Source organism: Carassius carassius, chromosome 22, assembly GCF_963082965.1.
Source record: "Carassius carassius chromosome 22, fCarCar2.1, whole genome shotgun sequence".
Lineage (NCBI taxonomy): Eukaryota > Metazoa > Chordata > Actinopteri > Cypriniformes > Cyprinidae > Carassius > Carassius carassius.
Window position 1 is genome coordinate 11,885,036 of NC_081776.1, and position 17,224 is coordinate 11,902,259.

General features: G+C 36.1%; 1 protein-coding gene across 1 annotated transcript; it reads right to left on the minus strand.

Moving 5' to 3' along the window:
* Window positions 1-5,008: 5,008 nt before the first annotated feature.
* Window positions 5,009-14,580, minus strand: cradd (CASP2 and RIPK1 domain containing adaptor with death domain). The gene is made up of 2 exons (XM_059505287.1): window positions 14,256-14,580; window positions 5,009-5,433 (listed from the first exon to the last, which is right to left on the minus strand). The coding sequence occupies exons 1-2, from the start codon at window positions 14,563-14,565 to the stop codon at window positions 5,138-5,140; spliced, it is 606 nt and encodes a 201-aa protein (XP_059361270.1). The 5' UTR covers window positions 14,566-14,580; the 3' UTR covers window positions 5,009-5,137.
* Window positions 14,581-17,224: the final 2,644 nt, after the last annotated feature.

Consider the following 17,224-nt stretch of genomic DNA (forward strand, 5'->3'; position numbering starts at 1 on the left):
ATAGTAGCAGTGACGTGCCTTCTGTTGTTCTGTACATAAAAATAAAAAAAAACACAGTGGTGGTATCTGTGTTAATACATAGCATTTAAAAAACACGTTATGGTTTTATGGATGTCGCTGTCATTTATATATACTTTAGTCGCTGTTACATATAGTCACAAGCCATTTTCATGCCTAATGTTAAAATTAAAAAGGTGCTGGCATCATTCAGTAGGGTCTTGAATGATAGGCCTTTTCGTGTTTAAATTAACAGGACAGTTTGCTGTGTTCAAGTCAGAATCAATGACTCCTTTGAATCAGTTCTGTTCAATTCATTGATTGAATTTGTCTAAATCATCGAAATCAGTTCCCGTTAACACTAGACTTTGAGCAAGCAAATGCTGCATCATAATTTCCCTTTATATTATGCCCTTAAAGTATATACTCTTTTAGTGAAGAAAAAGTACAAACTTTTGAGTGTGTAGTTGGGTAGGCAAGAGTAGGCAAGTTTTGGTACATACTATAACGTTATGCAATTGAGCCTTTAAAGGACCGCTCTGTTGCATAATTACTTGCATCCTGTCACCGTAAACTCAATCATCTTGTCACATCCTCCACATTTCATTTCATTTAACTTCCTACCGTATCCAACTTATTTTTTGACGTGGAAGTAAGACGTTTTCTGGTAATGTGCGAGACTTCTGGTTCATTAACCGATGTAGGGAAATAATGAGAAGAATAACAAAGTGCAGTAAATGGTAAAACTGTTTGCACTGCAGACCACTGTGTTCATAATTAAGATAATACATTCAAGCAGCAAAAGAAACAGTTTTGTGCAGCTAAAACTAGCTGGAAATGGATGACACCGGAAGCCAGACCCATAAAATTTATGCTCATTCAGGAAAAATAAGGTGGATGTTTTTCTGCCAGCCGTGGGTTTTTATGGGGGGATCTCTGCTCTGCTTGGATGGATAATATATGAACATTGGGACACAGGGCAAATTTCTTCAAACACTGCGTAGAATGCACTATGATGTAATGCTCTCTTGCGTCCATTTCAAAAATACAATTCAACATTTCACAAATATCGATAAATGCAAAATAAATAAAAATTCTTAATCACCAAAAACCTGCAGCTTTTCTGTTCTTTTAATTAAGCAAAATATGTACTATAAGACAGTGATACGTAAAGTGTGGTGTGAATTTTATGTGGTTTAGCTAGCTAAACTTTTAGAGTAGCAAGGATTATTCACTCATTGTTTAAAAAGTTCCAAAATGGTCAATTTCACACACTTCCATAAGGGCCCTGGTCCAGATGATCAACGTCCATTGAGATGAATGGCAATTCTAACAGGCAGCATTCTCCAGGTATATGGAAACCTGGAAACATTTCAAGGTGATTGGGACCCATAATATCTTAAAACAAGTTAAACAGTGGCTTTTCTGAAAAGTAAACATCAGCATAACCAAACATTTTGCATTAAGCCTGCTAGAAGAGTCTGATGCTTTTCCAGTGTTATGGGAAGGCAGTGTTAATCCGCTGCAAAGAGATAATACCTTGCAAGACTTCTTCAGAAGGTCACTTGAGGATGCTGTGATCCAGACAACAGAAGAGAGACTCTGACCTTTATAAATAATCTTTATGCTTCATTCATGAATAGACCATTAAGCCATACAAACACAGGATCAGGAAATGACAAGAGAGGTATCCGGATTTGAAGGTGTATAGCTGTGATGGTTTGCTTTGATAAAGTGCTTTTACATTACACATTTGAATAGAGAAGGATGATGACCTCTTAATTTCTATTATCTCACATATAATGTACTGCTGAAATCTCTGACCTCTGGCGCCTTCACTAGGAAGTGCTCAGACTCTTTCCTGTACAACCTTCAGCACTTCCACAAATTCAGATTCAAACATTCAAGTCAAGGGCTTTGTGAATGACTAAATAGTGCTTTCAAGAACCTGTGAAATGAGCAGTCTTTTAATCTTGTGTTGATGTATTTTCTATTGAAACAGGAAGTTTGGGTCGGGCATACAGAAGCTCCTTTTTTAAGTAGTCAATAGACTTTAGTTTACATCAGAGATGTGAACCATGATTGGTTCACTATGATTATGAACCATCAGAGGCAACTGGAATTAAGGGGGAACGTTGAGAAAAGTTGAAAATGCGCCACATCATCAATGTTTATTTTTTCCTTTTTTGTGTAACATACTTTGAATAGGAGCCTGTTTTCACCTCACAGTAAATAAACTCATTGCAACTTCATCTCATAAATTCACTTGTAATTATTTCTCGTATAGTTGCAATTTTATATCTTGTGACTTTATATCAAGCAAATGACTTTTTCCCTTCATAACTGTGACTTTTAATCTTAGAATCACTTTATATACTTTGACTTTATTTCTTTATATCTCACATTTGTTACATTATATCACATTTATGGTGCTTAGTTTCCTGTAATTACTTTACAGTATATCTTACAAAGTGACTTCATATCTTGCCAATGCAACGTTGAGTCACGAAAGTGTGACTTTATATCGAAAACTGCAACTGTGTAGTAACGTTTATGACTTTTTGTCCCAATCGATATCTTTAAAGGCTTTATTTCTTGTAGTTGAAACTACACTTTATATCTCAAAAGTGTGACTTTACACTTTTTACTGCATCTATATACTGATTTTATTCAAGCTTTATCTCACAAAGTTTTATTACTCAGAGGCCGTCTTGTAGCTCAAACAATAGAATGGCACTAGTAAAGCCGAGGTCATGGGTCTGATTCCCAGGGAATGCAAAAACTGATAAAAGGTGTACCTTGAATGCAGTTTTTGGATAAAAACACATCTGCCGTATGAATGCATGAATGTACTGTAAATGTAGGCAGAAATGGACTTGCTTATAGCATATATATGACCTCAAGGCTAACTAGCATGCACACCTTTTCACTCACTGCTGTTCTGGGGGATTTCATTTCATTTTCATAGAGCTGCTACTTTGATTGATTCACACACATCTTGTTCCAGCAGGTAAAGAAAACTCCAGATAATCACAGCTAATTATCCCTCAAAACGACTTAAATCGCTAACATTATTCAAATCGATCTGAATGCAGGATAAAGGTAATTGCATTTATATCATAACTCAGCATCAGTAAAAACCATTCCTGTCTCGGCCTTCCTATCCAGACATTTATTTGCTGAAACCAAAAGAAGAACAAATACGCAGACCAACCCATCAAGAGCCCACAGGGTGTAGAATGCCACACCGTCCAAAACCGGTCTCCATGGCAATCTGAGCCGAGAAGCCCGCCACAGCATTTACAGCAACCCTCAAGTATATATTTCCTCTAGAGTTCAGGGGGAGGCGGGTGACCACCGCTATAATTCAGTGGAGGAAGACACATCGTTCGCTGCTTCAATGCTTTGCCTTCAACCACCTTTAAATCTAGAACAAACACCCTGTTAGCCCATGGAGGCATTTTTATCTTCGAAGGAGATGCTTTTACGGGCGCTGATGCGTTTTTTTGGCACCACACGTGATTTTTCTGAGCCACTGGACCGCACACACATCGTTTAATGGGTATGAATTCAACCGTCCCAACTGAAGCCTATGCACATTTCTGAGAAACACCGGAACAAAAAAACGTACACTAAGCTGAATTTCAAACGCTTCCCTGGAATTAGGGAACTCAAAGGACAGAGGGCCTGTGTGTGTGTGTGTGTGTGTGTGTGTGTCAGATGGCTCTGTGTTTGTGCACATTTAACAAGACACTCAGTTATTCAGAAAAGAAAAACACCACAGGGGATGTATTTACATTACTTTATGAATGTTTCTCATCAGGAGAACGATCAACCCTCCCCACTCTCCAAGAAATGCACTCATCCAGAGTGAGTAAAAGGGGCTGGCAAAATCATTCTGGACCCCGGGCCTCTCCAAACTGTTCCCATCCGGACTACCAGAACAGCCAGGCATAAGAACAGTTTCTTCCCTCAGGCAATCCATCTCATGAACAGTTACTTTGGCAATAAGCATGTCATTATTCACATTTCCTTGCATTTGTACATAACATACCTGTACACACAAAAGCCATCTATTGTCTAATTGTGTATTTATTTTAAATATTTGTTGTATACCCCTGCTCATATCTGGCAATAAAGCTTTTTCTTATTCTAAACAGCGCAACATGACGTTATTGGATCACCTCAGGGACAATGGGGATGTTGATGGCCATTTATATTTAACTAGGTAGGTCAATTATACATCAGTGTAAACTCTTTCACGCTCAGATTCTAGGAAAGCATTTAAAGTCTCATAACGTGGCACTAACACCTGGGAGATAAAGCAGAAAACAAAGACCGAACACAAATAACACGCACACGCATGTACACACAGCAGAGAAACTGACTGACGCCTGCAAATGTTTACGAACGATGGCACGCACACACACACACACACACACACACACACACACACAGACAGACTCTGATTAATAAGTGAGAGATTAGGAAATGACCTGTCATATTCCAAACACTTGATCTGTAAATATGATTGAGCTTTGAATAAACAACACTGAATAAAAACAAGTGACAGAAAAACAATAGAGAGCAGACCAGATGTAGTAGCCTGAGATTATGTTGAAAACGGCATTTCAGCGAACAATTGTGTAATTTTTCAGTTATTTTATAATTATTATACATGCACTAACTACATGAAATATTTTTTTTTTTTTTTTTTTATTAATGTCACACTCCACAAATGTATAAGTGGACAGCACAAAAATGTGTTTTAAAAGAATCAGTATCCAGTCCCAGAACATACATTATAGATTAGAAATAAATGGTAGAAGTATGTATATAGTGATGCAAAAAAAGTCAGTATTACCTGTTACTATCAATAACAAGCTCTGTTATGCATTAAAAAATATATATTAAAATATTTACTAAGCATTTAATCTCTCTACATTCAGATTTCATAGATTCAATAAATTTTTTATTGAACCTTTATTTAAACAGTTGTTCTCTTATGTAAAATGAAGTTTCAGTAGATTCCTGTAACAAAAAGTTATGCAAGGACACTGTGTTTCTCCTCCTTCAGTGTCTGTCGTGTTTTCCACAGCTCAAGAGCAGCATGAAGTCCAGAAAAACACAACTTGTGATGTCACACAAACACCTGTTGGAGGACAGATGGCGGGATGTCTGCGGCCTGCAGGCTCTGGAGCAGCCGCCGCACCGTGGCTTCTCTTCCGTTCCTCTGCGTCCACATCACCAGCCCAGCGAGCACCTGACTCTGAACCGAGAGGGGCTGGTCAGCACAGCAGCGGTACAGATCTGCTGAGGACAGACCCAGGTCCAGCAGCACAGACTTCCACTCTGAACCGAGATGAGCGGCCAAGCGGTTCAGATGCTGCGAGGTTGGAACAGTCGGAAGGATGTGGTCGGGAACACCACACTGAACTGAAAACAAAGAAACAACGTATGATTTTAGAAGTAAGTCGCTCACTGTGTAACACAAGCACATATAATTGAAATAATTGTACATATTGTAAGGAAATTGGGCTGGGAATCATGTGATTATTTGCATTCAGATCTGGTTCCATTTTTTGTAACCGGCTGATTTCCGTAACATTGAGTTCTGTTAAGGGTTCTTTAACATCTCCTGTTGTGTTCTGTTTTGTTTGCATGCAACAACTAACATACAGTACAGCTTGAATAGTGTAGTCCAATTCACACACAAATGGGTGTTTTGAACTGATTTTGTTTTTTATCTATGAAAAAGATTGACACTATATGTTGTATTTATAAAAACATAAAAAAAATATTACCAGAAATAGTAGGTATATATATATATATATATATATCCAGTCCACCTTGTCAAATCCAAGGTCTTAACCAAAACTGAGTTAAAGACATATATTAATGTCTTGTCATCTTAATTTTATGTAACTTTATATTACCTTTTTCTATCCTCCATGAAACACATGATGTGGTTTCTACTGTACTCGACAAAAAAAAACGAACTCTTGACACGGATTCTGACATCTGCTTTTTTGGTAAAGTTATAAATTATAAAACTGAATCAGAATCACTCTGAACAATCAAATTTGTTACGATTCCAGGAAAATAACAAAATAAAAAACACTGAAAGCAAAAGAATGTAAGGGAATGACGTACAGCATGTTTTATTCATATATATGCTTCACCTTGTTCATGCACTCAGGTTGCCACTGAACAGCTTGAGGTGTCAAGCCATGCATGTGTAATTTGGACCTCAGCAATGGAGGTCTGAGGGGGTCAGGGGACAGAAAACAGCATCTCTTGTATGATGTAAGCATATTTATTTGAATAGCTCTCACTGGCACTGCACCATGACCCTGAGTGGAACAGCTCAAACTGCTGAATAAAATTTGATATTGACAACAAACACATGAAGCCTCAGTAAGTCAAATACATATAAGTACATATTAGACATACAATTAATTTAAATGAAAACAATACATAGGCCAACATATAAAAAAGCAAAACTGCATTAATCATATTGGAAGAGACGGATTAGGAAACATATTTAACCATTCAAAATTTCTAGCTGGCGACATCGACATCCAATCTTTCTCTCCCTGTGCAATGTTTTCGTCCCAGGAGAATAGAGATGTGTTTTATTTGAGCAGTGGGGATGAATGGAGCAAAGGTCGGTTTGAGAGTTTGTTTTGAATGTTCCCAAATTCTTCACAAAATCAAGGACGTCCATTGATTCTGTCATCAAAAGACAGGAGTGGCCACCCCAGGCCATGAGAATAACAACTCTCTATCTCTAAGACAGGACATTTGACTATCTCCTGAGTGCAATCTAACACTCTTGTCTTGCCATGGACATATCAAAACGTCTCTCCTATAATCTTTTATAAATTATCCAAATTGTTAAGAAACATGTTAGAAAATAATATTTTTTTTTGCAATTAGTCTTGGTGATACTAATAGATACTAATTGCCCACTTTAGCTTTAAAGAAAGGATTCACTTCAATTCCTCTTCACTGTTACAGGTGCTCAAATATCCAAGTGCAGGTATTCTCTGCCATGGATTTGGACACTTTGCTGTAGTTCTTCACAGCTTTAAAGCTTCTAGATCCCAAAGACAAAGAAGATTAGTGTGTTTAGGTGGCCCAACCATCAGCAAAAAAAAACCCACATAGAGGATTTCACACAGCGAGAGCTGGTTTAGTAAACAGGGGTGAGCTGGTAAAGAGCCATAACATCTCTGTGTTAATTCAGTAAAGAGACACTTTAGACGGATTGTTTCTGAGTGATTTTGACCAATTCATTAAAACATCTGACTTTTAAAAGTTTTGTGGTCACATTCAAAGTTAGTTTTTGTGTACATTTTTGGCAATTGTACACGATAGCAAGCCATATTTATCACCTGTTTATTTTATTTAGCTGACAAAAATATGCAATAATATTTTGTTCGCCAAGAAAAAAGTCGAATTTGTGTGACATTTTGAGGATCGGCCTGTGTAAGTCGCACTAAACATGATTTAAAAAGTGCAAAACATAAAAAAATGTATGCATTAAGTCAATAATCAATAAGTCATTCATGTTACAACCATCTAATGTAAAATGTGTATAGCACAATCACAATTAAAGTTGAAAAAACTGGTAGAGTAAAAAGTTGCTCTACTTGAATTTTTCAATCAAAATGAATACGTTAGATCAATGTTAAATGAACAGAATATAGTGTAGAAGGAACGACAGAAAGCAAAACTGAGACTGCGATGGTGCTCTGCAAAGAACATTGCCTGGGTTTCGCCGAAATGCTTTACTTTTCTGAGAATTGTTTCTTTTTTATAGGATGGAGCTTTCCAGCTTCAATTTCCATGCGTACATGTGGACACTTAACTCCAGATTGCTGGAGGGAACAGATTGTGCACTTTAAGAATGTAAAGTATGCAGAAGCCTTTATCTGAGGGGACAGTTACAGTACCTTAGTCTTAAGAGACCGTACGGAGACACATGTAACTATACAGTATATATATCCAATCCATCACACTTTTGTTAAAAGAAGTGTCCGTGAATGAGTGTATAACAGTGGAATGTGTTTACATAATTACTTAAACATCCCTGTAAGAGGATGCTTTAAATCTGAAGGATTAGGAAAAAAAATCAAAAAAGGCTATAAAAATACAGAGGTGAGCGAGTGTGTATTTCTTAAAACAGGTCACTCTGTCTCTCTAGGAAAAGTGAATTTGTTAATTTTAGGCAGGGTGATAGTGAACCGCCCACACATGGCCTCTAGGGAACAACAAGCTGTGTCGTATCTCTGTAAAATTCCACAAAAACTCACAATAAACCCTGCTTTCCAACAAGCGTGATGTCACAGGACAGGGCATGTTTATCTGAAGATAAAAAAAGGAAAAATCACAGGCGTATAAATCACCATAATAATAAAATATAAACTAGAGAATTTCACATCTAACCTCACATAAATCTGCAGGATCACAATGTGACATTAATGTTCCCGTTTCCTCTTGAAGAGAGATGGGGGACAGTATAGGGAAGGGTTCACTGAGGACATTTAGGCTCTATACAGGTGCTTGTGAAGAGAAACAAATGACAAATTACTTCAAATTAGCCTCAAATGAAAAAAAAAAAAATATATATATATATATATAATGGTCTGGCTTCCTCTGAGGTTGCACATTTCATACATTTAAACGTGATTTCAGTACACTCCAGTTTTTATCTGGCTTCAAACGTTCCATCTCATTCCTTATGACTGCTATTCTGCTGCCCAAGGAAGGAATTCCAGTTTCTCTAAGCTGAAAACACTGCAGACTAAAAGATAAGATTACACCTCTTTCCAGTGGAAATGTATAGTCAAAAACATGTGGCTTATGCGTGTACATCTAAAGAAAAAGAATGGAATGAACTATTTAAATACATCCTTTGTGGAAAGTATGCAACTAACAAAACGACTATAAGACTAGAGACTAGAATTAAAAACATAATGAATCTATAATTTTTTTTAAATAATTGTAATTAAAATAATTAATAAATAAAATAAATAAATATTTCATTAAAAAACATTTCAATGTACATGATATGAAATCTAATATAAATTATATAATTATGCATATAAAATTATATATAAAATCAAATGTGTGTATATATATAAGTTCTATTTTATATAAATTATTATTATTTACTATTTTATTTTTTATTTCAAAATAACAAATTATGATGTTTTTAATTAAATGAATAGCTTTATATGTATATATATAATTCTTTTATATATGAAAATATTACAATAATTAAACAAATAATAATTGATTATGTTTTGATTAGCATTAGCTCTGTGCCTGTAATTTACTCAGGGATCAGTATCCCTTCCACAAAGAATAGACTTTCTTGGGTAAGATTAATAAATTTGCCATTCTTAATTTATTATATAACTTATTAAGTAAAGAAAAAAAAAACGAAAAAAAAAAAACAGCTTGCACAAATAAATTGTATTGTGTTTTTTTTATATTATTTTTAAGTGCAAACATGGACAAGGAAAGTACAAATCTGAACTGACTGGGCCAGCACAAGAGCACTTATTGTGGTTTGTTTGAAGTTATTAATAAAGCTCCATATAAATCAGAATGGGAGCGATGCGGGCAGACACTAAACCTCTCTGTCGTCGAACTGTAAAGGATTTGCCTGAGACAAGAATCTTGAGACAGATGGTTTCGTGTTATGAAGTGGCTCAATGGAGCATAAATTTAAGACCTATTAATTGTCCTTAATAGACCCCATGTGTAAGCCTTGGCTTTGGGCACATGAACAAAAAATGATCTTGTGTGGCTAAATTGGCTGTGGATGCTCAACATCTGATCTGGATAAACCTCATCTCCAAAATGCATCAATATGAGAGTGTCATCTCTGTTCATCAAAACAGCACATCAAGGAATCAGTCAGAGTGTAGCGGCCAGCTGGAACGGCCGAGCACTGCACCCCGCTTCCACATTCTGACAGGAAGACTCTCCTCAAGCCAACGTTCCTGGAAATCAGACTGTACTAGAGATGGGTGGAGGGAACGGAGGAGGAGAGTCCAACAAAAACAAGTGAACAGCACTGTGCTGGCTTGCTTCAAACAAAATTATTAAAAGTGCCTTCCTCCATCCCTCCGTGGGCGGACAGAGAGACGGCCAATTGTTTGAGGAGAAGAGTCTGGCTTAGCCCACACAATCGTGCTCGCTATTATTAATTAACTAGCTTATATGTTTTTATCATTATCATTTATATATATATAATTATCAAGATTTCAGAGATCGATGCTGGTGAAGCTTTATATATATTTACACACAAACATATACGTATGCATAAGAAATTAGAACTTAATAATTTTATTCAACAAGGATGCATTAAATTAATCAAAAGTGATTTTTTTTTGTAACAATGTATTTCCATTTCATATAAACATTACATTCAGCTTTGCCATCACAGTGATATATTACGTCTTAAATTCATTCAAACAGAAAAAATAATTTTACACTGTAATAATATTTCACAATATTACTGTTTTTATTGTATTTGTAATCCAATAAATGCAGCATTGGTGAGCATGCAATATTTCTTTAAAAAACATAAAATTACTTAAAGACCCCAAAGTTTAGAATGGTGGTGTATAATAAGATTATGAGCTGGAACCATTCAGGGGTTCTAAAAATATGCATTTGTATAGCCAACTTTTTTTTGGAGGTTGGTATTGGAGTCCTGCTTGGAGATTGATATTAACTGCTCACTATGAATTAGGGATCTCTTGATTCTTCAAAAAATCTTATATTTGCGCCTACTTAAAAAACAAAAACAAAACACCATACAGGTTTGAAACAACAGATTTTTTTTTATTTTTTTTATTTTGGTTGCACTATACCATCCAGCAGTCGTAAAGCAAACAAAATACAGAAACAGGATTGTATGTGAATGTCTTACCATATGTATGCTATATGGAGTAAGATAATATGCTCTAGATATCTACTTTAGTTCTCAAGCTTTTTATAGTAAAAATAAACGTACAGAACAGAGCAAAAGCTTTTGAGATGAATCGGCAGCTGGTGAGCATACAGAGGGTGACTAACAACGTATAAGGGACTGACCTGAAGATATAAGATGCACGCAAATAACAGATACAGTCATCGTAGTCTGATGATAGGTAGCACCAGTCTGGTGGACACATGTTACTGATCAGGTAGACCGGTGTTTCTCAACTTTCTTGACATTCAAAAAATATCTTCTAGATATGTTTAGATAGGGAATGCAAAAACAATGCTATTATGATATGCTAAGTTAGTAGTTAGTTTAGTGAGCATATTTATAGAGATAATTTATATATTAGATTATACGTTTTAATACATCACCACTTTGGACATTTCTTTGATTAAAAGTGGCAAAGTAAACAACAAAACTCATGCAAGTCAGTTTGGAAAGGAAAGCTCCCACAATGACTCACAACTGCACTAACAAGCAGTCACCAAGGCTTCTGAGCATGCTAACTTCTGCTATAGTGGAAGCCAGTTGTGATAAATTTGTCTAGAGGCCTGCCACAGAACATTTAGCCTTGTAAACAACTTAAAATTCAAAACCTTAGCATCAGGTACGACAAGTTCCAGGAACCTGTAAGTGAAGCCTTAAGGAACAATTTGCATCATTTTCCTTAAAGCGACCATCTCGTAAATAAGCATGCAAATACACTAGCCTCGCAGGTGTGCAAATGGACTTTAAAACGAGGATATTGTGTCCCCATTTGACTGATCTCGATTTCGAAAGTAGGTAATAAGATCATAAGGGTCGTGCTTTTGTAAATTCAAGCAGAACATGCATCTGGTTTATTAACGTGTCCGTGACACTGCAGATTGAGGGCCTGTCAAAACGATGGAGAATGAAAGCGAGTTGAATGAAAAACACGTTCCCATGCCAACGGAATGACATCACTGATGTTAAGATCCAAATTCATAGTGACATGAATATTAATAACACGAGCAGCCGAAGAAGAAAAAAGGTGGAAAGAAAGCACAAAGCACCACAATTATTTGTGTCCCTGAATGGCCACTGATGACTCAAAGCTATTAAGCTAACAAGAGCTTAAAATTAAAGCGAGTACTTAAGTGTGAAGAATGTTTGCTCAGAGTAGCGCTCGTCCTCGACTTCCTAGAAATGTGCAAGCATGCTTCTTTTTTCCCCTTCCCGTTTCTTTTGTGCTTGCTTCTCTAACCCCACCCCATCCCCCAGTTTATTACCATCTGAACCACAGTAAGTCAATAAAATCTTCAGCTCAGTAACTGGAGACAGGAAGGAGAGGGAGAGCAGCCAACAAACGGCTTTGATTATATTTTTCCTAGAAAGGAGGATGCTCGGCGAGAGTGCTGAGCCGCAGACCTAGTGCCAGGAATTAATGCAGCTTTCATGGAAAACCAGGGCAGCGTACCAAGCCGGCCTGGCCTTGAGAGACTCAAAACACAACTTCAGCTCTTTTTTTTTCTATACTTTACTCTCCTTCTGTTTTTTTTTTATTTCTTGTATTTCTACTAGGGAAGGGGTTGAGTTTTTTTTTTTAAAGGTGTTCTGGTGTTTGGTTGACTGCCTAAAAAGGGGGGATTCTGAGTGTCAGTGTATAGGGTTTTTAGTGGGTGTCCGGTTCTCGCATGGCAAAACAACAGACAGCAGATAATAAGCCGCCTTTCAGCAAAACAGCAGCTGAAATATATTCAGTGCTCACAGAGAACTCCTTCGTTTTCACGAGCATCTGAAACCAGACTGCTGTGGATGTGAATAAGGCATTTCACAAACTCTAAATACGCAAAAACATTAGTTTTCAAATCATATGGAAATCTGCAATGCTTTAAATGCATTTGCTGTAGGTTCTCAGCTAGAATTAGTAACAGAGGGTTTAGTGTTAGAGATTAGAGGAAGGGCAATTAAAGCACTTGTTATTTAACCCTCAGGTCAGAAACAGGAGACGTAATGCCTTGACCTCAATTAAAAGATGAATGGTTTCATTATGAGACAGAGAGTGAAATCAGGTGAAACTGAGAAGGAATATGAGGGAACCAGAAACATGTCTGACTACAGAAAGCTTTACATGTAGTGCAACTAGTGCCATGAAATGGCTTAGAATAATGTTACATTTATGCTTTAGTTAATGATGTGTTTAAATTGTTATATTTATTTATATCTTTATTTGTTTATATTTCATATTAGTAAAATAATAACTACTATATAACAAAACATAAAATATATTAAAAGCTTTAAAGTAATAGCATAATATTATTGATAACTATTCTATTTTTCTTTTAAATCTATTATATATGTATTTTTATATTATATTTCAGTGCTCTCACACACATGTGAGACATGTAAACTATTTTCTGTTAATGTGCAAGACCTCCGATTCATTAGGAACTACAGATAAATAAATAGAAGAGTAACACTAAAGATCAGCAGGCTATACGGTAAAACTATTTGAGATACAAATCAATGTTTATAATTACAATTATATTATAATACATTTTGTAACAATTATAACAAAAAACTAGTTTGCAAAACCAATTCTGTATTTGTACAAAATTATTATTATTACTTTTTTTTATGACAAATTAAGCCTCACACACTGAAGTTACAAATGGCCACACCCACTCTAATGTTAACAATATGGTTCACACATGTTTATGTGTTAGTGTGTACCTGGTATTCCCTACATTATAAAGATCAAATGTCTCATACCAGTCAATTTTAACCTTTCTGGTCCCCATGAGAAAGCAAGCTTCTAAACCACATATAATTACATTTTTCTAAAATCTAAAACAGAAGAAAGTTTTGTGAGAGGGGTAGGTCAAGGGGTACAGTTAGGGTCAGAAAATATAGATTGTACAGGATATAAACCATTAGCCTATGGGATGTCCCCATAAAACATGGAAACCAGTGTGAGTGAGTGTGTGTGTGTGTAATTATTATGATGATTTTAATTTTCTTTCTTTATTAATTTAATGAGAAATTTGTGAATTTTCCTATTCCCTAAACCTCACACAAAACGTCCATACATGTTTTAATTTTAATTTCACTTCATTTTGTGGGGACATGAACCCCACATACGCTTAGATGTCCAAAATGAGCACATTTAGGGTATTTGTGCTTACTTGCGTCTTGTTTATAATATTTATGAATCGTTTTTTGCGATTAAGGATAGCCCCAAGTGATGTTCTGTGTCAGATTTAGCTCGCGCGCTCACGCGCACAGGACTCACCTGAGAAGCACGGAAGAGGAGGCTCGCTGTCTTCAGCACAAAGTCCCAGTAATTTGTCTTTGATCCAGGGAAAATCTTTCTCTAATGACTGAATAAAGCGATGGAAGGCGTGCGAACCCCGCGTGGGCAGAATATCCAGCAGCTTGAGCGTTTTTTTCCTGTTAGACGACTCCGATCTAATCTCCTCTAAATGACTCTCCGTTAAGATCTCTTCCTGGTATAAATACTGTATGATCATGTCGTCCACTAAAAGCTCCTCGGCTAGAAAAAGCCGCTGAGATCGGAGCAGTCTTTTGTGTTTTGGGTCCATATTTGAACCCGATGACCGAGTCAAATCCCAGGTTGTTAACCACAAGAACTGTCTAAAACAGCCGGCGAATTCTTAGTTTACCTATCAGTTATTGTTGGTAAGTGCACATAAAGTGATGTTTATGAATATATATCACATAAATATCACGCGTTTGTGCTGTTATGTGTAATACATTGTTCATTACACATGATTTTTCCGCTTCATGTCGCATTTATTTCTACCGGCTGGAAACAAGACGCAGGAGGAACTCATTTTCGGCGTCATTGTTGTTCCCGCATTTGTGTAATGTGTGTAAATAAATTGGGTCATTTAAGGCTAATTATTGTGCAGCAATAATGGCCACAAACAAAAGATATCCTGCGAAACGTAATAGGCTACAGCTGGTTTTCAGACAAAGACACCTTTCTGTAAAACAACCATTCTGTATTATTAATGTACCACATTTGTATAAATATCTGTAATGTCTTTACTTTCACATAAATATATCGTTTATTGTGGTAACAATAGGCCTAACTAGAGCAAAGTCTCTTGTTTTGGTTCAAACTATTGTTAGCCTACCACGGTAAACTTTTCTAAAGGATCATAATAACTACAATCCTTTCTTTTTCTGTCTTTCTTTTTCTCTCTTCTTTTCACATGAGATAGAGAGAGTGATATCACTGAGTCATGCTCTTGTCTTTCTAGTTTGTCCTGTGATGACTCTTACAAAACATTGCATATTTTATATAAAGCTGACTATTGTCTCCTGATTAGGAAAGTTCTGTTGTATATTTTCTTGTCCTTTCATGACGTTCGGTTAAACCACTTTATAGATAAGCATTTGTTCCAGGAAGAGCGGATTATTTGAATATAATGGCATTTATGAGCTGCAAAAAGCTGAATGTATGTAAATCCCCCATGGTAATATTTGCATGTATAATCCTGAGGGTCCATACCATCATTGCCTTTTGTAGCATTCAACCCTGTGTCTTCTTGCAAATAATGCCTTACATATTCAATTCTTTTCATTTATGGCATGGCTCCTTATACAACATACATAAGGCCTGCCTTAGCATCAATCACGTTTTACACTAAGCTTTTTAAAATCTGTTTGCAGGGATTTCCCCTTCAGAGAATCCATAATTTTTGAGGCTTATGGACTTCAATCTAAATTGAGAGCATCTACAGGGCCGATTAAGGACATGGATATTTGCGTACTGTACCGTCATTGCATGTTTCAACCATTTTCAATATTTAGTTTAATTGATCAAATTCATAATGTTTTGTAGCTTGATGTTTAGAATCTGTTTCATAATTACCACCCTTAGCTTTGAATGATGTCCATTATGTTGTGTTTCTGCACATTGCACCACACCTGTCTCAAATTTGAATGAACAGTTTGATATTATCATCATGGTCTTTATAATGCCATACTGATGCAAAAGGTGTCACATGCTTTTGTAAAGCATGCTTTGCAATGCAAACATACAATAGGCTGTGTTTTTATCAGATGTACAGTACAACATGAAGACTTTAAGCTGAAGTACTCCTTTGAATTGTTTTCTGTGCATGTAGGTGAGAGTTCAACAGCCCTTGCCCCTGAACTGACCTTTTAAATCCTGTTTACTCGACTGCATGAACTTTTAAGATATTCACCAAGCTAGTGTCAGGTCCGGTCATGTAAATAGATAAGAGATGTCAGCTCCAGAATATTCCTCACTGGGTCAGTTCAGGTCCTCTTGCCCTCAACCACTGACAAATTTCAGGTAAACATATATGTGTGTACATTTTTATTCCCTGCCTCTTGGAAGATTTCTTCTGAAATCCCATCCATCTACCATGAATTTAATGTTTTGTCTAAAAAATAACAAAACACAAATATAATAGTTTCCCTGGAAAATGAGATAGATTGATAGATACTACATAATTATATATGCATGTATGCACAGAGCATGTCAACTTAACAGTTTTGTTAGTGTAACTTAAAACAGTGACTTTATTTTAAAAAACTGATATGGTTTTCAGATTCTTCCGTCTTGGGAATAGTGAAAATAAAAAAAGAGAACTTGGATAGGATGATGTGTTCTTCTAACATACTGAAGCCACCTAAATGTTATTGTGACCGTAGAAACTGTGACGGTGCACTTGCTGGGTCAATTCCATCCAATTTCCTTGTCAAATTTAATTAAGTTTAGATTACATGGAAAACAGTGCTATCTCCACGATATCTTTGAATAAACAACTAATTTGTGCTGCGACAAGGAGAACTCCTGCTTTTAGCAGCTCTTTCTTGGGAATAGTGTCAATATTTAACAGAGAAATAGTCACCTTTTTTTGCGCTGATCAGGTAACCAGTTACCTCTCTTGGAAACGTCTGCAAATATACACCTTTGTACACACAATTCACTCTAAAAATCCCTGAAAAAATATGAAGTGACTCAAAATGTTACTCAGAATTTCCATGCTTTGGTGCAAGCTAAGAATAAAAACATGGAGGGGCAGTGGCAAAGCTCTTGGGGGATGCAAGTCATGAAGGCTTTAACGTGCAGTTACAAATACATAAATAATGTATTTATATTGTAATCTGTAAACACTGAATAATAATATTTAAAATGATTTTTTTAATTACATATATATATATATATATATATATATATATATATATATATATTGAATATGT

Coding starts and splice junctions, on each gene's coding strand:
- cradd (XM_059505287.1), bottom strand. CDS start 14,565: ATGGACCCAAAACACAAAAGACTGCTCCGATCTCAGCGGCTTTTTCTA. Junction 5,434..14,255: donor TCCTCTTCCGTGCTTCTCAG/GTGAGTCCTGTG, acceptor CTTTGTTTTCAG/TTCAGTGTGGTGTTCCCGAC.